Source organism: Apis mellifera, linkage group LG14 (assembly GCF_003254395.2).
Source record: "Apis mellifera strain DH4 linkage group LG14, Amel_HAv3.1, whole genome shotgun sequence".
NCBI classification, from domain to species: Eukaryota; Metazoa; Arthropoda; class Insecta; order Hymenoptera; family Apidae; genus Apis; species Apis mellifera.
The window spans coordinates 10,403,988-10,431,308 of NC_037651.1; the positions used below are offsets into that span (position 1 = coordinate 10,403,988).

At 46.9% G+C, this 27,321-nt stretch overlaps 3 protein-coding genes and 1 non-coding gene across 7 annotated transcripts; 2 read left to right on the top strand and 2 right to left on the bottom strand.

The window, feature by feature from the left end:
- Window positions 1-346: 346 nt before the first annotated feature.
- On the top strand, window positions 347-433 carry bantam (microRNA bantam). The gene has a single exon (NR_031508.1). It is a non-coding gene; the product is annotated as a microRNA bantam (primary transcript).
- A 5,195-nt stretch (window positions 434-5,628) lies between these two features.
- Window positions 5,629-16,883, bottom strand: LOC727284 (transcription factor Sox-10). 3 transcript variants are annotated; one of them, XM_016916295.2, is made up of 5 exons: window positions 15,116-16,883; window positions 13,052-13,198; window positions 10,700-11,033; window positions 10,266-10,639; window positions 5,629-10,155 (listed from the first exon to the last, which is right to left on the bottom strand). In XM_016916295.2, exons 1-5 carry the CDS (start codon window positions 15,217-15,219, stop codon window positions 9,885-9,887), a joined length of 1,230 nt encoding a protein of 409 aa, XP_016771784.1. In that variant the 5' UTR covers window positions 15,220-16,883; the 3' UTR covers window positions 5,629-9,884. The 3 variants fall into 3 exon arrangements, with proteins under 3 accessions (XP_016771784.1, XP_016771783.1, XP_001122993.1); XM_016916294.2 differs by having other exon boundaries at window positions 15,120-16,868; XM_001122993.5 differs by having other exon boundaries at window positions 10,266-10,627; window positions 15,120-16,857.
- Window positions 16,884-19,173: 2,290 nt separating this feature from the next.
- On the top strand, window positions 19,174-24,098 carry LOC727287 (transcription factor Sox-7). Its single transcript, XM_001122996.5, has 4 exons — window positions 19,174-20,012; window positions 22,501-22,678; window positions 22,780-22,867; window positions 22,973-24,098. Exons 1-4 carry the CDS (start codon window positions 19,880-19,882, stop codon window positions 23,615-23,617), a joined length of 1,044 nt encoding a protein of 347 aa, XP_001122996.1. The 5' UTR covers window positions 19,174-19,879; the 3' UTR covers window positions 23,618-24,098.
- On the bottom strand, window positions 23,745-27,304 carry LOC410570 (85/88 kDa calcium-independent phospholipase A2). 2 transcript variants are annotated; one of them, XM_006565660.3, is made up of 4 exons: window positions 27,211-27,304; window positions 26,783-27,080; window positions 26,604-26,694; window positions 23,745-26,470 (listed from the first exon to the last, which is right to left on the bottom strand). In XM_006565660.3, exons 2-4 carry the CDS (start codon window positions 27,001-27,003, stop codon window positions 24,386-24,388), a joined length of 2,397 nt encoding a protein of 798 aa, XP_006565723.1. In that variant the 5' UTR covers window positions 27,004-27,080; window positions 27,211-27,304; the 3' UTR covers window positions 23,745-24,385. The 2 variants fall into 2 exon arrangements, with proteins under 2 accessions (XP_006565723.1, XP_016771782.1); XM_016916293.2 differs by lacking the exon at window positions 27,211-27,304 and having other exon boundaries at window positions 26,783-27,141.
- Window positions 27,305-27,321: the final 17 nt, after the last annotated feature.

Genomic DNA, 27,321 nt, shown 5'->3' on the forward strand with positions numbered 1-27,321 from the left:
TTCGATAACAACTGTTCTCGCATAACGATGAAAAGTATCGCGATCGATAAACCGATAATAAATATTCCATCGGATCATCGATGATAATCCGTTGCTCGAGCCGAAAATATATATATATATATACGAAGAATCCATCTAAGATCGATGAATGGAAAAAATTTAGAGAAAAATTTCCTTCTCCGTTTTCGATCCAATTTCTCCCTCTCACCCACTATTCATCGTACAATATTTTATCGTTGATCGTAATTACAATCTTTTTTCTTTTCTTTCTTCTCAAAAGATGGTGCGAACACACAGGTAGCGGAGAACACAGGTGAAGGAAACAAGAATGCAACGTGAAGAAATATCGAAAACGAAACTGGTTTTCACAATGATTTGACAGATAGATTCGATTCTGAGATCATTGTGAAAGCTGATTTTGTTGAAAAGTCGACGAAATTCTTCTTCTGACGACTCGAGTAGCGCGACGACGAGGCTGGCCTGTTCGAGCATCCCATCCCGGTTGGACGTGCACACAGCCGTACGGCCCGTTCTACTATCGGATCTTGGAAACGATCGAAACATCGCGGAGATCGCGTGCCTTCTCATTCACACCGTCTCAGGGTGTAATTGTTGACGGATAAATAAATGGAACGGACAAAGGGGCCTCTGTTTTGCGAGGCATTGCACGACGCAGCACGCGCTTCGCGGCGCGCGCCACCAAATTTATGATTCATCAGAGAGCAGGAATGGAAAAGAGGAGAAAAGACGGAGGACGATACGCAAAAGAAGAAGAAGAAAAAAAAGAATATCTTTCGCGAAAATTGTATTGTGCAACGTTTGGAAAAATAGAGAGAGAGAGAGAGAGAGAGAAGGAGAAAACGGTTTAGCAGAATGGCAACTGTACGGTACCCACCAATCGAGTATCTGGAGCACGAACGAGCGACGTGGTTTTTTGTCGGAATTTCCGGTAGTGATTTATCAAACGGGAAAGATGGTATCGGACGGAGAAGAAGCAACGGCAAGAAACGTGTTCTCGCGGAGAAGCTGAAGGAGCTAGAGAAGCGGAAGAAGCGAAGAAAGAAGGGAAGGGAAGGGAAGGGAAGGGTGAAGAAACGAAAGAAGAAGATGGGTTGCGAGTCGCAAAGCGGTAGGTTTATCCCGAACGCGCGAACGCTTCGGGTATACATATATATATATATGCGTGTGTGCATGCTCGAGCGCTATCAAGTGTCAAACGAACCGAACGTAAGAAAAACCAACGGTCTACCACGGAGCCGCGCGTAGCCGGCGCACAATTTTGAGTGAACGCAGCCGAAGATCGGGGAAAGAGAGGAGAGAAACTCTAGAGAGATATTTTAGATACCGTGGTGGTAACCGTGGTAACGGTGATCCACGGCCGAGGATAATACGAGGCATCGCGCCGCCTCTCCTCGACCCTCTTCTTCGAGAGGGTATCGCGCGCTTGACAGCTCGAGGAAACGAGAGTGTCCTCCAAACTCGAAACGACCACCGGAATCCATCCAACTAACTTCCCCTTTCACCCTTTTCGAGATCATCGTCGCTTCTCTCCTCTCGAGAAAGCGAAGCCTCTCCCCTCTCTCCTCCCCCTTTCTTCTTTCCTTCCTTCCTTCCTTCGTTGCTTCCACTGTGGATATATATATATATATTCTTTGTTGCAGCTCTTTGTTGCAGGCCGTGACGCGTGCATCCAGGTCCTTGGACGCGAGCCGTGATATCCGATCGGAGACCCGAGAACGTAACTCGTACGCGACTCGAGTGATTTCCCTTTTTTCCTTTCTTTCTCTCCTCCCCTCCTCCCCCTCCTACCTCGTGGCTCGTAAAAAAAATCCTTGGCAAATTGGGCCACGAGACGGGACACGCTCCTTCTCGTGTTTCGTGAGTCGATAAACTCACGGTGTGCCCCGAGTTGGTTGCCCCGACCACCGCCAAATCACGCCAGATTTATTCCTTCTCGTTCTCGGGGCTGACGTTATTTTGACAGGACCGCGAGAAAATTTATCGAGGAGAGTGGAAAGGTAATGGCAGCTACGCGAGCTCGACATTGTTTTGAGCTATTAGACGAAACAAGTGACCCTGCTCTTTTACGAGCAGTCGAGCAGTCGACCCTTCCCGATCCCGTGCTCGACGAGGGAGGGATGAGAGAGAGAGAGAGAGAGAAGGAAACCACCATCTTCCATCGTATCGACATCGTTCAAGAAAAATGCCAAAATCTCCTCCTCGATTCGGGAATAATTCGTTAATAAGGAGGAATAAGAAGGAGACGACGTTTGAGAAGAAGAAGAAGAAGAAAAAAAAAGGTCCGGCTCGTTATCGGAATTGGAAACCCTCTCGATCGAGAGAGTAAGAGAAACAGATTTTTACGAGTGGGGAACGTTAAAACGATGTCGTAAAAACGTCGAGCCGCGATTTTCTAGAAAACTCGTAAATTCCCTATCCACTCCACTATTTCCAACACGGTTTTCCACGACCAGTGGTCTCATTTCAGTTTTCACGTGAGCACAGTTTTCGTTCGAGGAAGGGAAACGGAGAGAGCGAGAGAGAGGACGAGGTGGCAGGCATATCGGTGAACCGTAACGCTCGAACCGTTCGAGGAGGTCTCTCGTTTCTCTGGTGGAACGCGTGAGCGGAACAAGGATCGTGCGAGCGGTGATCGAGGTGGAGGGTAGCGCACGTGCGTAACGCGCGACACACGCTCCATTCTCTCCGTCCCGGTTCTTTCGGGGCGCGGATGTCCGCACCATCGCACACGCGATTCGCTCAACTTGGCCAACAAGGCCTTCTCTCCTTCGCCTCCCCCTCCCCTCGCCCTCGCTAATACGCCCGGCCGTGTGGCTGTGTATCGCGAGGCCGCGAGGCCTCGGCCCGAGCTTTTATCACACCCGAATCGCCGCTAGCCACATGTGTACCGAGCAAAAACTTTCTTCCTCTCCCGTCTTTCTTTTTACTTTTCTCCTCCCCCTCTTTCTTCAGAGAGTCCAGAGAGAGAGAGAATGAGTCGAAGAAAACTTCAAACCGTCGTCCCCAATTTCTCTTTATTCACACCTTTCCACGATCGATTCATCGTAGAACGAACACTATGCTATCCTAATCGAGTTAGATAAGAACCGCTTGTTGGCCCAGAGTGCTCGAGATGACTGGAGGACGAGTGGCTAGAAACTATCGAAACCCTTATCCCCGTCTATTTTAATCCTCCGTTTTCTTTCCTTCTTCTGGGACGAGGTTTTAGGTGTCGACCCTTCGTCACCGCGTCTCTAAGAAGGGGAAAAAAAAAGAAGAAAGGAAAGAAGAATCGTAGACGTCGATCGCGAAATCGAAAAAGAAACGAAAGCGAATACGGAAGAAGGTTGGATAAAGGAAGATAAAGATAGCGAGGATCTATAGGGAGGAGGAGGAGGAGGAGGAGGGAAGGAGGGCCAAAGGGTCTCCACGATATCTACGATCGCCGTTCGTAGACGGTTAGGAACGAGAAGGCTACGTCGGCGCGCAAATTCAACGCGAAAAACGTACAAACAGACGAGGATTCTTTCCCAGAAGCTAGCGGCTGTCTCGTATCTCGAATCACTCTCTGCCAAATGCCAATTATCATAAGATGCCGCTAGCAATTAACGGGCAAAAGCAAGCGAGGAAGAAACATCGACGAACTGTTATTCCGTCTCGGATTTCATCGAAAGGAGAAATACTCGTTACCGTTCCATCCTATTTTTCCTAACGTCTTGGATAGACAGCTCGGAATAACCGTTTGCTTTGTCATCGATCGATCTTCAAAATTGAAAACAAAAAAAATTGAAGATGTATTCGCTTAAAAAATTATTATTATTATTATTAAACGTACCTCATCCTGTTTCTTTTCTTCTTGTAAGATCAATCTATCGATCGTTTTTAATAAAAAAAAAAATATATATGTGTAAAAACATTGCGAATTAAAGGAAATAAACGAACGTTTATTTTAAAAAAGCAGAAGTAATTCCAGGAATTGCGCTTGATTTCTAAGAAATGCCGAAATTCCTGGAAACGGATTATTTATCTCTTCTTTCTTCCTCTGCTCAAAAAAAATTTCCTTTTCCTAGATTTGTTCCAACGTTTCTGCAAATTTCTCCCTTTGCAAAAATACCCTTAGTAGATATTCCTTCTCAGCGATAGAATTTCACAAACGTAGTATTTTTAAACGCGTCGTTTCCCAACTTTCTTCTCCGTTTATAATTCTATGTAAACTGTCTTGACCGAGTAGTATATATTTTACCGATAAGTTAGACAGCGAACGAAAATTTCCGCGGTCAGCGCCATCTCGCGTTTGGACGCCGGAAGCTCCGACTCTCTACCAACAAAGCAGAAGGAACGAGGAGGTATTCGTGACGTCACGGATAAGAGGGAGAACGGAATATTGCGGGAAAAGGACAGAGAAGACCGGTGCCACTAATTTCGGTTATGCGTTCATCCTTCTATCGTTTCAAAGACGCGACATCGCGTAAATTAATTAATTACTAGATTCCCGCTAAAAATTTCTAAACTTTTATACTCGCGTTTTCACGTCGAAATTTTGGACGAGTTTCTCGTGTCGATTTGAAACGTGAAATTCTTTTCCATCCATTATTTATTAACGATCAACGCGTCCCATCTGAATGACGCGTAACAGACGCGCGTTACATTTTTCGTCGAGTTCTCATTATTACGGATTTTATTTCTAAATACGAATACGCGCGTCTCAAACGTTATTTTCTTCTCTGCTTTCACGCGTAATTTTTATATACGAGTTTCGTCGTTGCTCGAACGAATAAATCGATCGTTCGTTGCGAGACGAAGATTCGCGAATCGAAACGTTCTCTGCGTTAATAAATAATCAAATCGAGAGAATTTCGCGTTGAAATCGTCACGAGAATATTGTGCGAGATTTTAACTTCGAGATTCGGATATAAATGCGCGTAAATTTTCGATGGAAAACTGGTAATTAATTAATTTTCAATCGAGCGTCTTCGAAGTGTTGGAGGGTATCAAGAACGTATAACCAAAGTTGGTGGCGCGTTTCTTCCATCTTTCTCCCGCGATGTTTCTCTCCTTCTCTGCGCGTGACGTCACGAATACCTCCTCGCACATTCTGCTTTGCTATTAACGAGTCGAAGCTTCCAGCGTCCAAACGCGAGATGGCGTTGATTCCAAATATCTTTCGCTATTTAACTTACGAGCAAAATATATATACGCTTCCACTGCGTACACTTCGACGAAAGTTTGCGAGATTAAAAAAAAGAAACGCGATATACGTATAGTAATTATAATTTAAAAATCGGTTTAAACGGGAGTATATGATAATGATTGCATAAAGGGGGAAAATAAAGAAAGAATCCGAGAAATATACGTATATAATATGTGAGTACACACGTATCGACGTATATACGTATCACGTTATTTTTATAGGTTATTTTATAAAAACGATTGAAACTAATTTTCGATTACGAATAAATGTATATATTTTTACAGTAATTATTTGGTCATTTTTATTTGAAAATCATTATTTGAACATTTTCGCGTTGAGAAAAAGCTTTTGATATATCGAAGACTTAGATTTTAATGGAATGGAATGATTTTTTTCCGTATTCAATTAATCGAAAAGGTAAAAATTAAAAATTCAAATTATTCTTGATCCTATTCCTTTTAATAATGAAATTAATTTGTTTGAGAGCTAAGAACTAGAAGAATTTACAAAGTCGATAAAAAAAGATTATTTTTGCTCATTTTTCTATTCTAAAAATAAGATATTACTGTACTATAATGAACAGTGCCGAGGCAATAAGAACAATGGTTTCCTTGCATTTTTTCATGCTTCTATCGTATTTCGGCGTTTTTCGGCCGAAATTTATCGTCGATATCCTACGGTCGGTTAGAAGAGATTGCTCTAAACTTCGGATTAAAGCGGATCGTGTGTTTTTAGAGGAAAAAAAAAAAAAAAAAAGAAGAAGAAAAATAAGAGGATCGATGGATGAAATGCGTCGATGTTGTTTAAAAATGTAGCTGATAATTTTGTCTTAAACGATACAAAACAACGCATTGTTGAAATTGCATATAATATAAATACAAGAATGAAATCGAACGATGGAAGAATCTCTGATATTTATCGTTATTAAAAGAATTCAGATATATGAAAGATGACACTGATCTCGGGAATAACTTGCTTTTAAAAATATTAGTATGCTATTATTTGTAACAGCATTATTATTAAAACCTATTTAATTACCATTACAACTTTCGAAATCAAACTCGAGTTGGTAAAAAAAAATTCTGTCGCATTCTATCTAAATATATCTCGGAGATAAGAGATTCGATTTCTACGAAACATCTATAAAACTGATATTTTTTCCTCTCTCGCTAGGTTAAGTTGCACGATAAAATTTTGCGATTCTTTTTACCACAAGAATCGAACGGGAATCCGCGTGGAGAAGGATTCTTCGAAGAAAAAAAAAACAAAACAAAAGCAGAAAGCCGAGTAAGGTAAGGGAAAAGGAAAGAAATGTATCGTGAAATATATATATACACGCGTGTAAAGTAATTCGATAAGTTACTTAGGCTAAGGTGCGGCAAATGTAAAACTAGCTGTGGAGAGGAGAATTTATCGATATCTGGCGCATAATTACCATGGTAACAGGACGATAAACCGATGGTACGCGTGTTTGACTTGCTATTGAAGAAGAGCATCGGGCATGAGAGACTCTCGGAAGGAATGGGTCCGTTTCGCTTTATATATATATATATATGTGTGTGTGTGTAGATACGTAAAAGCTCGGTGAAATTCACACGTGGCCGTCGACGCGACGCGACTCGGTGTGTACTTTGTTACTCGATTCGATTAGATTCGAAACGAGGCGAGATGCGAAGACGACACGAGGGACGAAACGAGACGGAATGACGGAGGAAACGATCGGCGACGGAGGGCGAGGGAAGAGAAAGGATAAACGAGAGACGAATCTCGAACCGCTTTCCAAATACGTTAATTATTCCGCTAATTAGGGATACGATTGCACGAGCGCGATAAGAGGCTCGATGCCTTCGTTGTCCGTCAGCGAATGGGTTCGCTCCACGGTTCTGCCCGAGACGAACAATTTTATTCTCGGGATTTCGAGGAAGGCAATACAGAGAGAGAGAGAGAGAGAGAGAGAGAGAGAGAGCAAAGGGTTGTGCGCATTATCGAGATTAGGCCGAGCGCGTATCTCTGGTGTGTATCGCGTGTATCGCGGTCTCGCGTGGCTCGCGTCGAGATTCCGATGAATGGATAGCAAGGAAAATATAACCGAGCGATAATAGGAGAATCGGGACAGCTGCGTAAGGATTTACGACTCTTTGTGCTCGATCCGAATAATGCTCGAACTGTCCAAAAATTTATCGATCCTATCTGCCCTAACGGGCAAATATTTACATCGTACATCGAATCTAGGAGGATGTCAACGTACTCCGATTTTCGAACACGCGCTTTTCGAAAAGCGCGTGTTCGAAAGGAAGAGTGGAGAGGAGATCGGAAAGAGGGTCGGAAAGAGGGGAGGAGAAAAACTAGGCAAAGGAGACGGAGGCGCGATCGCTTCCTGCTTTCGCGAGAATTCCCTCCGTCTTTCAGCATCGTGATATTTATGGATTCCGAGATTAAAAGCGCGCCGGTGATTAGCGCGAGAAGACCGAGCCCGCAGTAAATTAATTATATCGACCGAACGTCTCGATAACTTTATAACTGAATGCCTCTTTGTCCGTCACTCGCTTCGTATCCGGACCGCTCCACGAGATTTCGACATTTTTTTCTTCGCTTCGCGGAACAATCTTGAAAATCTCGGGGCCCCCCCCTTCGATAAAAGGTGCGTTCGTTCCCCTCCCCTCCCAACCAGCCATTGTCACGTCTCCTCGGCCGATCGGAATTAATAATCGGGCGATAAGTCGATCGAAGCATTTCCGGGGTCAAGAATCCAGTGGTAAGTGAAGCACTTGGGGCGTGCATCGTTAGTTTTACCAAACTCTCCAAGAATCCCGAGAAGAGAAGACGTTTTAGACGGATGGAGAGAAGGCTCGAGATATCTCGACCGACGCGACACGAGTACCCGCGAAAAAACCAAACAGCTGTGGAACGCTGACTCTCGTCAACTTTTTCCTTTTCCCTCCCATTCTCTCTTTTTTCTTCGCTGGTCGATTCGAAAAAAAAAAAGAAAAAGAAATGGATCCAACACGACGCGTTCGTTTCCTCGCGTTCGAATCGAATCGTGACGTCGTGAAACGAGGTTTGCTTCTTTGTTCGCGATATCGGACTCGACTCGACTCGACTCGGCTCGACTGCGATCCGAAAAACGATCCGATCCTCGTCGAGAGAGCGAACGTGAATGCGATCGTCGGACGACGAAAAACACGCGTGGCCCTTCGTTTTAATCTCGAGTCCGCGGGTGTAAGTGGCGTAAAAGTCGCGACACCGCTATTCCCACGTTCGTTCGTCGGACGGATATTCCGTTGCGCGATAAGGCCTGTTTGCTCTTGAAAAAAACTTGGAACGGTCCATTCGCGGGTACTTCTATTTCCCTCGTCCTTTATTCCCTCGAGTAAGCCTCGACTCTAACCTTCCTAACTCTTCAAATATTTGTCCTTTTTCGCTTGTTCTGTCACATCGCCCAAACGATCGCGAAAATTTCGTCCGTTTCAGACCTGCTACGCCGTGTCTACGCACACCCGTCCCGACTCACACTCGGCCGAAATTCCCGACGATCTCCCACGGAGAGGAAGGGTTGAGATACTTTTATCGTCATTCGACTCGAAAAACTCTTGTTTCTTTCTTCTTTTTTTTCTTTTTTTCTTTTCCTTTATTTTTCGGACAAATCTTAATAATAACATATCGTCATACTTATAAATTAACGCTCTCTTCGAACGCTCGCGCGTTAAACAACGTGTCTCTACAAGTTTCTACGCTTCAAAGTTTCGCGCTTGTTACAGGATGCGCGATAAATTGTATATCTAAACGATAAATGTAAGTACAAAAGCACGGTTATCGGCGTTAATACCTTATTTATCTCGACGATTTCTCGTGCTTCTCGTCTCGCGATTATCTCGCTCGATACGAATCCCCCCCCCCCCCCGGTGTCTGAGATTCTTCCCCGTGAAAAAATCGTCCCCTCCTCCCCCCCGAGGAAGGAGGCGGCGGACGGTGACGTAGGAGGCGGATCCATCGTTTCGAAATTCGGAGAGCGGTCAGTTTCTCTTTTCGAGTCGCGATCGAATTTCGCGAGTTTATTTTGAAGAGCGCGCGTACGAGTTCGGCCTCGCGGGCGCAAAGGCCGGTATACGCACGCACACTTCAAGCCTTATATATTATTATTATATTTAGATCATCACGCGGCAGGGTATCGTATCGAGCGTGCTGTTTGTTTAGCCTGAAATTCTGCGCTTTGGAATGGCCGACTGTCATGGAATGATGTCATGGAGTAAGATCGTGCCTCCTCTCTCGCGTCCTTCTCTTTCCACGCCGTCCAACGATCGGAGCTACGCGTTTCCAACGCGGAGCGAAAACGCGGAAACTTCCGACCGGTCGATAGATTTCGCACGATCCAGTTTCCCTTCTGTTAAATACGTAATGAACGTATACACGTATAACCTCCTGTACATATATATGTATATACACATACACGCGCACCTATATTATGCACATTTGAACGCGTACGCGTGCTTACAGAGACGCGATTGTGAACAAAATCAGCGATAAAATCTGTTGGAAAAAAAAAAACTGGATCGAATGGAGGGAGGGGGATGTGCGTGGAGGAGTCGTAACTCGCAAACGAGGGAATTGTTCGTCGCGGTTCTTGTTCTTGTTGTTGTTGTTGTTGTTGTTCTGCGCGGGATGATTTCTCTTTTAACCTCCCCTCCCTTCTCACTTACATGTAATGAGGCCAAGTTTCGATACCAGGTACGTAACGTTGGTACTGCGCGTACGACGTGGACACGTGCGGATGGCTCATCTGCGTGCCCGTGTGCGAATAGTGCGAATTGTGGGAGGAGGATATGTATTGCATCGGGGGGAGGGGGGGCTGAAGTTCGTGATATCTGACTATGTCCGCCTGTGCTCGATCCTCCCAAGAAGTTTCGCCTATCGGCTGCGGTTCCGAGCAGTGCCGCTTGCTCGGTCTCTCCATCTCCTCGTCGTATCTGAAAAGCGACGCGTTTCAAAACGAAACAGAGGGAGGAGAGAGATAGAGAGATAGAGGGAGGGAAGGGATACCCCATCTCTCGATTTTTCGTTTCTACGTTTCGATTACCTGTTGAATATCCACGGGGAGGAGGACGAGGCGGTGGTGGTGGTGGTAGGCGCCGGTACGTGGACCGGTGGGGGCACTTGGGGGCGAAGATACTGGTCCAACTCGTTGCTCTCCACCTCGCACTCCTGAAGGTTCAACGGGAGATTGAGGCCGACGCCTGCCAGCGACCCGAGCCCGTTCAATTGGCCCTCCTCGATCGGCAGACCGTCCCCGACCTCGATGTACCTGAAATCGACTCCCGGCTGGTGTTGATGCTGGTGTTGGTGCTGGTGTTGGTGTTGGGAGGACGGCTCGGTCGAGCTACCGATTCCCAACTCTTGGTGGTGATGGTACATGGTGGCGCTCGGTTGCGGCTGATTCCCCTGCCGGGAAAACTATTCATTTTTCCCCACGTCCACTTTCCCTCCTCTCTCGCGCCTAACAACCTCTCTTACCTGATTCGCGTAGTGCTGTCCGCGGGGCGTAGTGGGAGGGGTCGGTGGCGAGAGTCCCTGGTTAGGGGTGGTCGGGGGGGACGAGCTGACCCCGCTCTGGGGCGAGTTGGGCCCCTGGACCGGGCGCGGGCTCGCGTCCTCCTGCTTCAACGACCTGGACACGTTGAAAGTCACGTTGCTCTGGCTCCTCGACGGCGACCCCTCCCTCCCCGACGGCCCGTTTTGCTTCCGCCGCCGGGGTTGATACTTGTAGTCCGGGTGCTCGCGTTTGTGGATCACGCGCAGCCGATCAGCCTCCTCGATGAACGGCTTCTTGTCGTTGTCCGACAGCAACCTACGGTCAAACGGGCGGAGCGGAACGTGGATCAGATCGGTCGAGGGGAGAGAAAGAGGAAGAGAGAGAGAGAGAAGCGCGAGGTCTGTTCGCGACGATGGTATTTCGCCCGGCCCGGAGGTTCACACGAGCGCAGGGGCGCGCGTCGGACGGCGCGTAGATACGCGCGTGGAAGAAGAGATGGAACGAGAACGTTTCCATCACCATACACACGCGATACTCGACTCGAGGAGTCGAAATGGGAGGTCTGGTTAGTGTTTCTCGCCGCGTACCGCGTCTTAAGGGCGCGCGTTTCACGCACACGCGCTCGCGCCCACCGATTTACTCCTTCGCGACTCGGAATCGCGTCGCGTCTCCCGTCCCGTCCCGTCCCGTCCCGTCTCGTCTTGTCGCCTTACTCTTTAATTCCTCGTGTTTATGTTCCCACTGGGGCTCGTAAAGCCCCAACACCGATAAGCTTTTCCGGTCCCGGCTGCCAGAGATCTCCACGATTCTCGCTCTCTCTCTCGTTCTCTCTCGTCGTCTCTTTCGCTCCTCCCGCGATCGCATCGATCGAGTAGAACGAAATCGAAAAAAAAGAGAAATATAATATATATATATATATTATAGTATATCGAAGGAGTCGCGATAGGTAACGCTGGCTGGAACGGGCGTCGTGAATAGTCGTGGAGAAAGAGAATCTCCATCTGGTCAATGGACTTTGCCTCGAGGTTTTTTTCCCTTTTTTTCTTTTTTTTCCCTCCCTCCCCTCCCCTCCTGGTCGACAGAGCGCCGAGGCTGACGATAGCGGCCCGTCACAGCCTCCCTTTTTTCCTTCTCTTTTTCTTCTTCTTCTCCTTCTTTTTCCTTTATTTCTCTTTTCTTTTTTCCTTTCTTTTTTTTTCTTTTTCGCCAGATGCAACGCGCTCTCGACCAATTCGGATCTGCCACTCTCGCGATTGTAATATATATATACATATATATATAATCGAAAGGTGGAGGAACGAGAGAGAGGAAGGGCGGTGAAATCGAGAGACGTTGCTTCCGTCAGATAAGATGCATTTACCTGTTCGTGACGGGTGTTATTTGCACGAGGCGTGGAGCGACGAAGGGAGGCAGGTTCGGAAAAATTCACCTGACGGGGGGACACAAGGAGTTTATTGTGATTGTTGGGGGCCGTTTATCTGAGGCAGGAACCGGCCGGCAGCTGTTAGCACGCGCCAAGGATGAACCGTTCCTATCTGTTTTCGTTTTGTCGACAAACATCGCGTCTAATGTTCAAACGCGATATCCTTTCTTCGAGCCGGAAGAAAAAGGACAAGATTTATTTCCGACTCTTACACCTGGTCCCCTCCTCTCCCCCCCCACACGTCCCCTCGCTCCACGATGAATCGGCGAGTCGAATCGCCTTGGACGCGCGCGCCTCCCAACTTTATTTACGTTTTTCTCCCCCGCGACGGTGACGCGTTGAAAGCGAAACGGGGTCGCTTTTCGATCCCTCGCGATCGAGTATCGTGCAACGAGTCGCCGCGGGGGGTGGTCGAAAACATCGATCGAGACGACGAGAGGTCGGCGAGATCTCGTATCTTGGACTTTCACCGCGAAGGAAGCGAAGGGGAGGGGAACATTTTGAAACGAAAAATTTTGCACGGAGCAATCTCCGGGTGGAAGTCCGGTTTTTGGAAAGAAGGGTGGAGGAGGAGGAGGAGGTTCGTTCGCGCGGTTGTCAACGGGAGAACGGTCGTACCACGTGCAGCCAAGGCGCCACGTGGTAAGAATGTGTTCGGCATGCGTGCTCTACTCTCCCGTAAAAAGAAAAGGGAAAAGAAAAAGAAAAAAAGACGGTCGCTCGCCAAATCGCGTGATAAAAATAGAAAGCGGCAACAAGTGGTCGCGTGGACCGTTGCCCCTTTTCGATTCACCCGAGTCGAGGGGTTCGTCGAGTTTCTTGAACCGACGAAACTGTCCGGATCGTCGATCGTCGACGACTATCGAGAAGAAGAAACGAAAGAAGGAGGACAATGGCAAAACAAACTCACCGCCAAAGTTTGCCCAAAGTCTTGGACAGCTCCGCGTTGTGAAGTTGAGGATATTGATCGGCGAGTATTCTCCTCGCGGCTTGAGCCCACACCATAAACGCGTTCATCGGTCTCTTCACGTGGGCTGCTCTTTTGTCACCGGAACCCCTGCAACATTCGTTCAATGATTTGAATTTGATTAAATCCTCGAAACGATTTCCATCCAACGTTTCTTCCCCTCCTGTCTGTCGCGGGGAGAAAGAAAGAAAGAAAGAAAGAAACGGTGGAAAGACGCGAGGATCGATCCTCCTCGCGTAATCGTTGCGTCCCCCGAGCGGAACGGCGGCGGCATGCTGAAAACCGGCCTTAAAATAACACCGAGCCTGCCAACGGGTGACGAGCAGGAATGGACGCGCGCTGGTATCCCTTTCTTTCCTGGAAGATGACTTCATAAAACCCATTTGCTGCCCGGTCCGGGATCGGACCCAAGTGACTGACGTGACTCTCCCCCTTCCCTTCCCCCTCCTCTCTCAAGTACGAACCCTTCTCGCGCTGTTTTCTTTCTTCGGGATTAATAATCGAGGATCCTCGAATGTCGAGGATCTTTGACCGAGCTTCGGGGGAGGACGATGCGCGGAAGGAATCGTTGGCGTTTTTCTAGGCGACCGCGGAAACCTTTCGGGGTTCGAAATTACGGCGCGGATGCCGGTTAGGCAGGAGAAGGAGGAGGGGACGTGGAAAAAAGAATTCGAGGCTCCTCCTATGCATATATTTCGGCCTCTTTGAAATAAGAGGGGCGTTAAATCCGTGTGTAAACCCGCGAGGAGCCGTTGGTAATTAGCGCCGGTCCACTAACGAGGGTTTTCACGGGAGTCGCGAGTCGCTTGGGTGTACACGCGGTTTACCTAGATACGCAAAAAAATCTTTCAGTCTTTGCACCTCGTTTACCGTGGTTTTGCGGAATAGCACACACCGCTATTACACACCCGTGGCTACTTGGCTACGTATCTGAAAAATTTATTCTTCTATTCTCTCTCTCTCTCTTCCCTTCTGTATGCGTTTTCGCGAAAAAAGGGGGAAAGAAAAAGGGAGAGAGAAAAAAAAAAGTGTCTCGAAAGGGTAACTTATTTACCTATCACTTAGGTAAAAAGCGAAAGAGGAAGAAGGCGCGATAATTCGACTGCATTCTCATGGATTTCATGGGAATTAAAACTAGAGTCGATTTTATCGGGCTCTATCGTTGGAAATAAACATCGTACCCCCTTTAGCTTACCCCCGAGATAACCCCGTATAATTGAGGGTTAGCGCGATAAGCCGTCGCGCATAGCGATACTAGCTCGGAGATTTCAACCGCCGAGGGAAATTTTCCGTCGAGCGAGCCGCACACCTTACCGCGCGTTCCGTTCCGTTTCAACGAGGGAGATTCGTATTTCGTTTGCGTTCAATCCTTTTTTTATCGCGTATCGATTTTATCGAATCGTAATCATCATCGAGGGTCCCCCTCGTCCCCTGCGAGAGGAAGAAGAGGGAAAAAAATAGGGGAAAAAATGCCGCTTCCCACGAATCGCGATCTATCGGCGAAAAATAGAAACGAGGAGAGGAAACACACTCGAGATCGGGCATTAATTAGCTAATTTGCGTTAATTGGCGACCGAGGACATATTTCCACGAGCCGTTTCCCAAGCCGAGGAAACCAGTGCGTCATAATTAAGTTAGCGTTTCGTATTTTTAAAGTTCGTAACGCGCGTCTTTACACCCTCTCTCTCCTCTCTCTCCTCTCTCTCTCTCTTTTTCTCTCCCCCCTCTCCTTCCTTTTTTTCTTCTTCTTTTCCTCGCGCGTTAAACGCTCGGCGTTAAAAAAACTCGTCTTCGCGATAACGACACTCGCTAAATACCATACGCGATCGCGTACGCGCGAGGAAACGAAAGAAGAAGAGGAGAAAAAAGAAAAGAAAGACTCTCCTCCTCCTCCTCGTCTCGATCGTAGTATCGCGTTGTTATAACGTTGGTAGAAGACAGGCAACGAGAAGGCGATAAGAGAAGATCGCGTGGAGGCGTGGAAAAACGCGGCTTTTTAAAACTTACTTACTTGGTGGCAACAGGTACCAAGGTCCAATCGTATCCCTGAAGAACTTTGGTAACCGCGGCGCTGATTCTCTCGCCTCCGTTCGCCGCAACCGCGCCGCCATTCATATTTCCCGCTTTTCCATTGTTGCTGCTCCCATTGCTACTCCCATTGTCGATGTTGGTGTTCCCGTTTATTGCGGTGGAACCGTTGGCGGAATTGGCGACAGACGGGGTGGCGCTCGACGAAATGGAACCCGATCCCGCCTCTCCCATAATGTCGTTCATCTTCCCGATTTTTTTCTTCGTTCGACCGTCGTTTCGGAATGGAAATGGGAATTCTCGAATTCTCGAAGGGATTTATCGCGCGCTACTCGCAGACTCGTTCATCGCCCGCCGAACGAGAAACGTGAGCGATTCTTGCCCGATTATCAATCGCAATTACCATTTTATCGCGACGGTTAACGCGTCACTTCCGTTTTTCGCCTTTCTGCCTTCAGCTGCGTCGGCGGCGATTTCTTTTCTCTTCCCTTTGTTGCGAACACTCGTCCCCGTCTTCTTCCCTCCGACGGTATCGCGGAGAAATACGCGCACGTTTGTCACGTTTAATTAATTCTTCGCTCGATTACGAAGCGACCGACTGCAACGAGAGCGCATCTCGAGTTGCCGACGGCAACTCGTCTCGTATCCTATCTTTCCTTCGCTTTTTCCTCGCCGTACCAGTCTCGTCAACCGAGCCAATTCTAATCTCCTCTTCTTCTCCTTCTTCTTCTTCTACTTCTTTTGCGTATCGGTTTTATTTCTTTTCTTCTTCCCTTCTTCGTCGCCGCTATCGGCTGCTCTCCACGTTCAACTATCTATAATACTCGCCGAAATACTTTCGATACAATAATACCACTGCTCCGATTTCCTTCAGAGTTTTCCCCTTCGTTTCTCGAAAAAGGTTTTTTCTCGAACGATAATTTTTCGCGAGAATCACTGTATCGATATCGTCGTGGCTCCCTTCTCGCCCGAGGATTGGGCGAGAAACACCTCGTGGAACGAACGAACGTGGCACTCGGTCGACGATGGAAACGACGACGGAGAAAACTCGGTGATCACTCGACGGTGCACAAAACTGTCGAACGGTTACGGTTATGGAACATCGCGCTCGCGTTTGGAACGGGGGGGAAAAAAAAAAAAAAAAAAAAAAAAGAGAACGAAACGAGGAGAGAGAAGGAGAGAGAGAGAGAAAGAGAGAGAGAGAGACGAGCGCGAGACGAGGATTTCCAGTTGCTTGCGCGATCGACGCTCGAGTGAGGTGGTTGAATCGCCTCGGGGCACTTTCCACCGATCGCTCCAACAGCGACTGCTAGTTGGGGGCGGAGCGACGGGCCGAAGAGCTGCCAACACTTGTTGCTTCGCGATCGTGCCCACCGACCAACCTCGACACGAGGGGAAAGGGTCTCTCCTTCGACGCTTTGCCCGGCCACGATCGTCCGACGATCGAGCACAGATCTCGTTCTTCCCGTCCGCCGAGAGATCCGCCGATGCCTTTTCACGCGCCACGCTCCAAACTGTCCACGATCGAATCAACCGATCCTCTCGGATCAATTTCTCTCTCTTTCTCTTTCTATTTCCATCTCGTCGAGTCGATTTGGATTCCTCGTAATTCGAGGAAAGAAAATGGAATTGATTAAAAACGACGCATTATTCGATTATACGTAGAGGATGGAAAGAAGAATCGAATTCTCCATCGACTGTCGGCCCTTTTCGATAATCCCCGCTTCCTATAGTATCCGTTTATTTCGGAATAGCCGTGCGATCTCCCTCCCTCCCTCTCTCTCTCTCTCTCGCTTCTCCTCAGAGTTTCTATGGCCACGATATCCTCCGGGAGTAGGACCAATCGGGTTTCTTCTCGTTCCACCTACTTCTCCTCTCCTTTCTCTGCCTCTCTCTGTCTCTCCTCCTCCTCTCACCCTTTCCCTCGCTACCTCTCTCCTCGTTCCTCCCACGCAACGGTGCTTATTGGTCGGCCAGTCGTTGGCAATAACTACGTAGCAAGGAGGAGCGTGCAATTTTCCTGGCGATGCACCAAGTGCGCGGGACGCGTCTATGGTTCGCGGCTCGTTCGCGGTAAAATTGTTTGGAGAAGAAAGAATTGTCGAAATTCTGCCGGGCCTCCTCCTTCGGCCTCCTCCGGGGGAGGAAACGAGGGAGAAACGTGGCGCGTGACGCGGTAGACGAGGATGACACGGTGCCGACTCGATGACGGTGCGGAATTCGACGCAGCTCGTGTCACCGTTGGGGGTCCGAGAGTTGCGGTGCTCGTCACCCGGGGGCCTATCGTCTCCTACGGCCCGTATTCCTTTCAACTGTCCGACGCGAATCCGAATCGGGACCCCCCCTCGAGAATCGGTGAAATCGCTTTTCCATCTCTTTCTCCGCGTCATCCTCGCATACTCACGTTACCTAATCCTATCCCTATCACCTTCCTTGCTAAAACGTCGCTGGAACGAGACATCCAGACGAGGTTTCTTTCTCCTTTTTTCCCTCTGAAACGGTAATGTTCGTCTTCGCCGCGCAAGATGGAAAAGACGTGGAAAGAAACGAGGAGAAGCCGTTGCCGTGCGTAAAAATCGTGACGCGTGTTTCCCTGAACGGCCCTGAAACGAATTCTCTCTCTCTCTCTTTCTCTCCCTCTCTTTCCCTTTTTCGTTGGCGTATATACCTAGCGAGAGAGAACGAAAGCACATATTGGTGCCACGTGCTGCGCCTCGGGATGTTTATCCCAGGAAGAGCAAAATTCCGGCTTGCTGAAATCAATATTATTGTTCGCGGTCGGCTAAATTTGAATCGCGATTCGGTTGCAACGCGGTTGTAATGCAATTCGCATCGTCGCGAAACGTGGTGAATTATTATTTTGCACGGAGGAGAAGGATAGGATTCGAATCGGACGAATCGAATTCCACCCTAGGTTTCCCACCATAGGTGTAGGTATAGGTGCAGGGGTGGGAGTGGTCGACGCGTAGGCAGCGACGCGTGCGAAAAAAAGAAGGGAAAGGGAGGGAGGAAGGGAAAAAGGTGGCGATAGAGCCGCGGCGTCGACGTCACGGATAGAAGAGCGGATAGTAAAAACGGAGGAGTACGATTCGCGTACGTAATTCGGCCGAGTGTCTCGAGCATTCGCGAGGGGGGCCGCCGAGCGCTGCGTTCACGAGCGGGCAACCGAGCTTAATCCTGCAAAGTGCGAGCAAGATGCCTCCTTTGATCTCGCCACAAAAGCCGCCACACGGCATTGACCGTGGTTTATATACGCTCGTGTATGGGCCACTGTCTTTGCTAGCTCGCTCATTCATTAAATTCGTTGTATAATTAGGCTCGACAGAAAGACGGTGACTGTCAACCGATCATTCCCGTGCAACGACGAAAAGCGAAACGAGTCTCAAACTCGCTCCTCGATTTATGTCCTCTCTCTCCGCGTGCATTCTCCCTGTTCGACCATTTCTTCGCTCCTTTCTCCTCCTTCTTCTCCCTCGATCACCCTTCTTTCTTCTTTCTTCCCCGATGTAGCTGGCAAGAACGTAAAGTCACGTTCACCGCGATCTAATTATACGGGCTGCGAGGCTACGTAACGAACGCCACGGAACACAGAAATTTGCGATTATTTTCATCCGTGGAGGAGGAGAAGGAGGAGGAGGAGGAGGGTAAACGAGCGAGAGAGAGCGAGAGAGAGACTTTTGTTTATTCGAACGACGGTCAATTTCGGTTCGTCGATTGTTCGAGTCGATTTCTCGGACGAGAAAGAGAGAAGAGAGAGAGAGAATACGAAGGATTGGATGGAAACGGAGGAAAAGTTTGGGAAATTTGGGGGGGGAGGAAAAATGGGAATCGGAGAGGATGGACGACGATCGGATTGGAACGCAGGATGGACGGCGGCGAGGAAGGATCCGTGGCGAGAGTCGTGGACGGGAAGAACAGAAAAGGAACAAGATCCTAGATATCCCCCACCTCGGACGTAGAGGTGGTCCACGGAACCGCCTCCGCGATCTACCATCCAACGTTCGGTGCGTGTGCCAGACGTGTGCTCGTCCGTTTCTGCCTCTTTCGTACGGACCAACCTGTGCGGTGCACGTTCCCTGAATGAACCTTAGCGATCCTCGTCGATCCGCGTTCGTCTTTCTCCTCTCTAGTCGGTCGGACGGACGGTTAACCATCGGGAGTAGTTTGCATCGCGCCGCCGATTCTCTTATTCCTCTCCCCTTCGACTCCAATTTTATTATCGAGATCTCGCGTTTTCTATCTCCGGATTTTTTTTTGTTTCATCGTCGCGAATCCGAGGAAAAGATATATACATATGAAACCGTGAACGATACTCGGATCGAGTGAGATAACGAGAGAAGAAGAGAAGGAGGAGGAAGAAGAAGAAGAAGAAGAAGGAGATTGAGAAAGAGTGGCGGAAATCGATGGATTAGGCCGATAGGTCCTCCCGTCCGGTCCTCGAGAGGAAGGACAAGGGTCGGTTCGTGATAAATCACGGCACGATAACCTCGGATTAATTGGTCCAATTGGTTTCCTCGCTACGATTGCTCGCTCGGTGATTCTCGATCGCGTTTCACGCAAAGGAAGAAGAAGAAGAAGAAGAAGAAGAAGAACAGTGCGGTTGGAAGATAAATCGGCAACGCGATCGAACAACAATCGATTGTCCGCGTCGCACGAATGTGAACGAGTAACTGTACCCGTATCTGTACAAGTAATCTTTTTCGACCACGAGAGAGGATCTCCAGAGGGCGGGGGGAGAGAGAGATGGAAAGCTATCATCACGGTAACGACGTATCGGGCACGGCGGAAACGGAAGCCGGACCATCGAGCGCCGAACAATGCAGCAACGAGCAATGCGCCAACTCGTTGGACGACGCAGTTGGTAAACTGCTTCAAGGTTCGCTCTCATCGTCTAACGACTCCACCACTTCTTTTATCTTTCGAGATTTTTACAGAGAGATTCTTTCTCTTCTACCCATTTTTCCTCCTCCTATCTCTCCTCCGCTTATTTTTCCCTGCTCGAAACCTCGTCGGATCGAACGTCGGTTGGAAAGATAAAACGGATACGTCGGATACCTACTTACTTGCTTATACACGGATATATATACGGTACAGATAACGCGAGATATAAAATGGATTAAACGGGGAACGCTTTTTTTTTCCCCTCCTCCGATAGTTTCGAGGACGACTCGATCGAATATTCGAACGTTCTAATCTTCTAAGGACGCTTTATAATTGGCGAGACCGAAACTCGGTGACTTACTCGGTGATTAATCCCCGTACGATACGGACGTGGTTTGGCCGGACGTTGGACGGAAAATACATGGGGTGGAGAAGAGGGGGGCGAGGAGGAGGTCGCGAAAAGACGATTTCGAGGAAGATTGGGAAGGGGCAGGTGCTGCGAACAGAGCGAAACCGCTGAACGTTTGCCACCACCGACGCTAATTATGTTAGTACGAAATTAAATCCGAGACATCGAGGCTCGAGCGAGAGGTCTTGGCGAGGGGAGGGGGACACAGGGAAGATGGGGCAGAAGGTGGGGTGGCCGAGAAGAAGAGGAGTAATGGGAGCTCGGCATGATTTACGAGGGCCGGCGTTCGTCTCGTTCAAACTGCGCCTTCTTCTTCGAACGCGGTTCGAGAAGGGCAGAAAACGTATCTTCGAACGAGGCGCGCGTCATCCATTCTCCTCTAATAGCGCGACTCGTGTTTCAAACTCGTGTCCCTTATCCACGACGAGATCCAGCGAAATTCGTCATGGGAATGCACCTCCCCCGTTGCCCCTCTCGCTCTTCCTTATTTGCCAAAGATTATCGCCAACGGATTGCGATAAAATTGGATAGGCGTTGGATGGGTCGTTGGATCGATCGATCGATCGATCGAAACGCGGCGAAGCGAACGCTCTGGTCGGTCATCGACAACGAGAGAGGAGGTGACGATGCGTTGAAACGCGCGTTATGTCCCCTCCTCTTTAACGAGGATCCCATCCGCGTGGTAATGGGAGCTGATTTGTACAGAAGTTAATGTAGCAAGAGTCGACGACAGGTCGGCATTGACGACCGAGATACCGAAACACACCGGTTCATTCAGCGGTTCCACAATCCCTTATTATGCGTACTCGCGCACTCTCTGTCCCTCCCTCCCGTCCAGTCATTCATCCTCCTTGGAAAAGTAGAAAAGTTCTGTCTCCTCAAAATTCTAATCCCCTCCCTCTTTTTCGATTTTATCGTAATCTCTTTCCAACTTCCCTCCTCCCTTCTCCCGGTATTCCAACATCTTCCTCGAAAATCTTTTTTTCTTTTTGTTTGGCTTCCTCCTCGTGGTCGGTTGGAAGAGTCGACAAAGTCGAAAGGCGAGCGCCAAAAACTTTTTCTATTCCCGTCGCTTGCCAGGGGTGCAAACATTTCCGTGTTTCCGTGAAAATTATCCCAATTACTTGTATTCCTGTATATCGGTCGCGAGCGAGAAGTCGTTCGACAAACGTTAAAGGGGAAGCCGACAGAAAGGCCGCATCGGTGAACCGTGCCCTTATGGTAATTAGCTTCCATGGATTCTCTCCACACTTCGCGCGCTCTACGTCACATTTCACCACGTGCGCCTCTTCTTCGCCTCTCCTTCGATTCTTCCCTCCCTCGATTTCAACCCTTCTCATCCTTCCATTTCGCGCATTCTTACTTTACTTCTCGCTCGACCATTCAACATTCGTATCCGTCCAATACCAATATCTATTCTTTTTCTTTTTCCTCCACTAATATTTTAATTGCTGACAAATGTGGTAAACACTTGGAGTGATATCGATCGATGGAATCGAAAAAGATGTGCCGACGCGAGATGGAAAAAACGGATATAGTCGTAGATACGCTCGATGGAATTGTGCGATTGCGTACGGGATTCTCGATGAGATTTCTCGGAATGGAAAACTCGCAATGACCCAAATAACTTTTCTTCGGTCGATGAAGATTCATTGAGGGAGACCGAGAGGAAGTCGGTAATAATAATTAGTCTGTTGATGCGAGCAAACGATCGACGGATAAAGACCACCGCGTTCGAGATCTCTCTTCGTCGCTTTCGAACGAACTTCGTCGAAGTTTTGCGTTCGTTCGGTTTTTAAACGCAAAAAAAATAGAGAAGTGAAAAAGATTGGAAAATATTTAAAAAAATATCCGATAGAGATCGGATGGAATCGTGTGGATATCTCGGGATACAGGTGTTCTTTTATCTCTCTCCTTTTACGATCTATTTAATATATAATTCCACGGAAAGATAGGCTATCCAACTTCCGGTTTCCTTCCTTTCCACCTTTTTTTTTTTTTTAAACCTTATCGTGACGAACATTTGTACCCTCGACCGAACGATCAAAATCTCTCCATCCTTTTCATCTTTCAGGCTATGACTGGACCTTGCTTCCGGTCACTTCTCGGGCGGGCGGTCGAAGAAGCGCTCACGTGAAACGCCCGATGAACGCGTTCATGGTCTGGGCTCAAGCGGCGAGACGCAGATTGGCGGATCAATATCCACAACTTCACAACGCCGAACTGTCGAAAACGCTGGGAAAGCTTTGGAGGTATATTTCGCGTTTACTTCGGTAACGTGTACAATGTACGTGTGTAATAATCGCTGCGTCTCGAAAACCGTTAACCATAGCCTCTCCTTCTAATGCGACAGAATCTTAAGCGACGGTGAGAAACAACCGTTCATAGAGGAGGCTGAAAGATTGAGGAACGCGCACAAAAAACAACATCCGCATTACAAGGTGATCGTCAAACGAAAAAAAAAAAAAAAAAAAAAAAGAAAAAAAAAAAAAACGTTCCAATTATGATTCGCTTCGGTATAATCTGAATGAATAATTAAATTGCAGTATCAACCGCGTCGACGGAAACCAAAATCGGAGGAGCAAATGGGCATCGTGATGCACAGGACCGCCTTATCCTCTCCGGCCACGTCCCTAGATTCCACCAACTCGTCGGAATGCGCGTATCCTCGCCTGTACACGGACGCCGGGATCAAGATGTACGAGAGGCCGACTTATCACGACAACAAAATCAATTACGACGTTTCGAGATCGAGTTGGTCGAACGACACGAGCAAATACCCGGCCGATCATTCGATCGTGGAAAGTAAAGGGCCGTACGAGGGCGGTAGATACGGCGAGTCGAACGTGGGCAAGAGTTGCTACGTGGACGCAAAGTGCTACGAGACGGTGAAATATCATCACGAGGTATCCGCCGCCGTCAAGTATCACGAAGCGATTCCAAAATATTCGGAATTGCAAACGAAACCTTACGATCTACCAAAATATCCCGAGAATCCCTTAAAATATCCCGCTGACGTTACCAGCCCGAGTAAATCGTACGCGTGCGTGCACGGCCATTACTCCGCACCGGAGGGGTACACGGTGCACGAGGAAAACGAATATCAAACGCAGGGTGTCTCGACCCATTCTTTTTATCCGTATATTTCCGCATCCATGACGCAACCACCTTATTACATGGGCCCACGATAAATCTGGAACTAAGATCGGGGAATGGAATGGAATAGCCCGTTGTCCGGGCAATTGATAGTCGGTTAAACCGCTTAGCAATTGTTTACTTTCTTTCTTTCTTTTCTTTCTTTTCTTTCTTTCTTTCCTATTTATTCTTTGACAATAAACTTTAAACAACCAAATAAATAAACGATATTATTCCGTTAATACATCTGGTTCGATCAACAAACATTTCCCAACCATCTACTTTGAATAATATTATAATTTACTATTGTTATCTCTTTTTATTATACATCATCGCAATCAATCGCTGGTACAAATTATATCCTTCATCGTGTCTTCATTTTTCGAAACGAGAACACGCTCTGTACGTACGTTTTATACATATACATCGTGAAATCTAAAAGTAAGTATTTTTATAAATAAGTACTAGAGAGATTCTACCAGAGAGACAAGAAAAAACGAAAAAACGAAGAAATAAAATCAAATTGTGCGTTGTATATTCTCCGATGACGGACCTCGCACAGTTCGTCGTAAACAAATGTTCGTTTTGACGTACAATTTTTTTTCAACAATTCTCAATCAAATAAATAAAATAAATAAATCAACAACGAATCAACGTATGTACAAAATATTAATAATATCAATAATTCCATTACGAAGAAAAAGAAATGAAGAGAAGGGGCGGAGAGGGGGAGAGGGAGAGGGAGAAAGAATAAGGATAAAAGATGCCATCTCTCGAATGGATGAAATACAATCGTACCTACATAACCTGATTCAAACGCGATATTATACGTTATAAACGTCGTTATAAACGTCGCGATTTATCACAGCGGCTAATTCTTTTATTTGATCTCTGTTGGCGTGCATAAACGCTTTAGTGGTCCATATCATGTCGGCCAAAATTTCGTCGCTTTTCTCATCCATGTTTATATCCTGAGATAGTTGCGGATTAAATCTGTAATAAGGTACGCCGATCATGGAGCACCAATTCCTCGCACGATCAACGATCCTTCCATCGCTCGCGGTTGCTTGATCCACTAGCAACACCGCGAGAACCGATATTCCCATCGCAAACTTTGCGGTTGACCATAAACTTTCGGGTAGGAATATGTCGATATCTTTCAACGGACTGGTAGGTATCAAACCAGTGCCAAGAGAAACGACCAAAGACAGGGGGATTACTTCTTGTTCGCGTCCAGAGGCCTTTAAAGCGAGATTGTATTCGTGAATTTCAGTTATCGCGTCCAAAGTCGGGTTATTCGCTATTAAACCACCGTCGAGAAATTTACCGAATGCTCGAAAATACGATGGGGCCGCCCCGGTTGCTCTCGCAGCATGCCAAAGCAATTGCTCGTTCGGCGGCACGGGAGAAGCGGATGTCGAGTTCTCTGGAATTTCAAGTAAAGCGCTCGGTGCATCGTAATTACGAAACAAATACAAATCGACGGGTTTTTTGTCAGCTAACACACTGGTAATCATTATCTTGGGCTTCTCGATATCAGACATCACGGTATTGGCGCCCAGACTATCTTTCAACACTTTCTCCAAACCTTCGCTGTTATATGGACGCATACCAACGAAAGCTTCCTCTTTTATACGAAAATACAACGCTTGACATTCTCGCAAAGACTTGCCGGCTGCCAAACCAAGAGCTAATATTCCACCGGTCGAAGTGCCCGCGATCCAATCGAAACATTCGATGATAGGTTTCTTCAAGATAGATTCAATCTCCAATAATGTTTGCACGAGAACCAAACCGCGTATCCCTCCCCCATCCAAACAAAGAAGACGACCACCTTTTATCTTCTTGTTTTCTTGCGTAGCCATTTTATCCATCCCGGAAACATGAAGCATTTGATCTAATATAGTACGCGGTATAGCTTTTGGCGGTTGTTGCGGTGCAATACCGTTAAAGTTTTCGTTGTACTTGCAGCCCAGGTTACAATTAATCATATCCGGTGGGCAACGTTGGGCTCCCACCGCATCTAGAATGTACAAGATCTTTTGACCCTCGTTGTTATCGATATTTATGCGATGTCGTGGCGTTTCCGACTTCCAATTTCTAGCATCGATATCCGCTCCGAATCCTATCAGAGTTTGCACTATGGCCGCTGTACCTTCGGAAACTGCCAAATGCAATGGAGTATTACCATCTTTGTCGACGATATTCACGGAACACATATGACTCAATAGAGCCACCACGCATGGTAATCGTTTTCTCATCGCCATAATGTGCAACGCCGTACGGCCGTCGAAGTTCAGAGCATCTATATCGCAATTACTTTCTATCAGGGCGTTAATCACCTCCCTGCTTAGCGACCAGTGCAACGGCGTGCCACCAAATCTCATATCTTCGGCATGAAGAACGTTTGGTTGACTGTGAAGAAAATCTCCTACGTAACCAGGGCTGGAAGGTTGGCCCTCGGAAGCAGGTATGTTCACATCTGCTCCGATTAATAGAAGAGCTTTAACGCATTCAGGCTTGTTGTTTAAACACGCGACATGCATCGGCGTATGCCCATTACTGTTACGACTGTTTAAACTATTGGGAAGATCACCTCCAAGGGCTAAAATTATTTCTTTAGTGGATGTGGCTGCATAATGGTATACGGTGTTTGCGTTGAAATCCAAATGTTCCAATGAACTTTTAGCTTCTATCAACATTTGGACGGTACGTAGATTATTCGTTTGAACCGCAACTTGTAAAGGAGATACACCTGTTTCCACATCTCCGCTATTTAACTGACTATTCACATCGGCATGAGCAAATGCATTGTAGAGAGCAAAGTGAGCTGCCAAATGTGCCAGAGTCCACGTAGGATGTTCCATTAAAGTATCGCACAACTTTTGTATCTTATTCACATTACACATCTGTAGGATAAAAACAATGGTAATTATAATATAATATTATAATATATATCATAATATAATAATCATAATTTCTATTCGTGTAATATACAGATACAACAAAAATCCTTAAAATCTTCTCCAGGAAAAAAATTACCTCGCGACAAATTTGAACAAGTACCGGAACTTTGTCTTTATACACGAGAAAATGTATTTCGGTTTCCTTCTTTTCTTCCGATCTGTACAAACTGAAAACATTGTATTGATAAATTTTATTATCACACATTTAAAAATATAATAACAAAGATATGCGAATATGCAAAGATACCTACTTACCTATACGCTTGATGCAATGTTTCTGTACAAGGTCTATGAAGAACAATTTCATATTTTTTTTCATTTTTTTCTCCTGGACCATAAAGTACGATACCATCCTCGCGACATTCAATATGTCGATTACTATAATTCTCAGGCTTAACCTCTTGGACTATACTCGGTGGTACATCCGTGTATACCATCCGAAGAACGTTACTAGCGATTGTTCCAAGCCAAGTCATGATGTGCACAATTGATGAACAATTTATAGGTTATAAATCAATACTGTCACCACGCCTTTTTTTTAATCGACGAATATCTATTTAAATAAACGAATTATATATACAAAATTCCGTTAATTATTTCAATCTAAATCATAATTATAACATATCAAGAATCGATATTGCACAAAAATAAATGTAAAAAAACCTTGTAACAGACAACCTTACATTGATTCAATTGTCAAGCATGAGAACGATGTAAACAAAAAAGTTTTCAACATAGTAGTACAACATATTTTATACATAAGTATATATATATATATATATATATATATATAT

Bases quoted from the DNA above. Each gene is read 5' to 3' on its own strand.
- LOC727284 (XM_016916294.2), bottom strand. From the start codon at position 15,382: ATGAACGACATTATGGGAGAGGCGGGATCGGGTTCCATTTCGTCGAGC. The intron at 10,640-10,699 runs GTAAGAGAGGTT...AAAAATGAATAG, and splicing joins GACAGCACTACGCGAATCAG to TTTTCCCGGCAGGGGAATCA. The intron at 10,156-10,265 runs GTAATCGAAACG...GTCGCTTTTCAG, and splicing joins TCCCCGTGGATATTCAACAG to ATACGACGAGGAGATGGAGA.
- LOC727287 (XM_001122996.5), top strand. From the start codon at position 19,880: ATGGAAAGCTATCATCACGGTAACGACGTATCGGGCACGGCGGAAACG. The intron at 20,013-22,500 runs GTTCGCTCTCAT...TTCATCTTTCAG, and splicing joins AGTTGGTAAACTGCTTCAAG to GCTATGACTGGACCTTGCTT. The intron at 22,868-22,972 runs GTGATCGTCAAA...ATTAAATTGCAG, and splicing joins AACAACATCCGCATTACAAG to TATCAACCGCGTCGACGGAA.
- LOC410570 (XM_006565660.3), bottom strand. From the start codon at position 27,003: ATGACTTGGCTTGGAACAATCGCTAGTAACGTTCTTCGGATGGTATAC. The intron at 26,695-26,782 runs GTAAGTAGGTAT...CAATGTTTTCAG, and splicing joins ACATTGCATCAAGCGTATAG to TTTGTACAGATCGGAAGAAA. The intron at 26,471-26,603 runs GTAATTTTTTTC...TTTATCCTACAG, and splicing joins TTGTTCAAATTTGTCGCGAG to ATGTGTAATGTGAATAAGAT.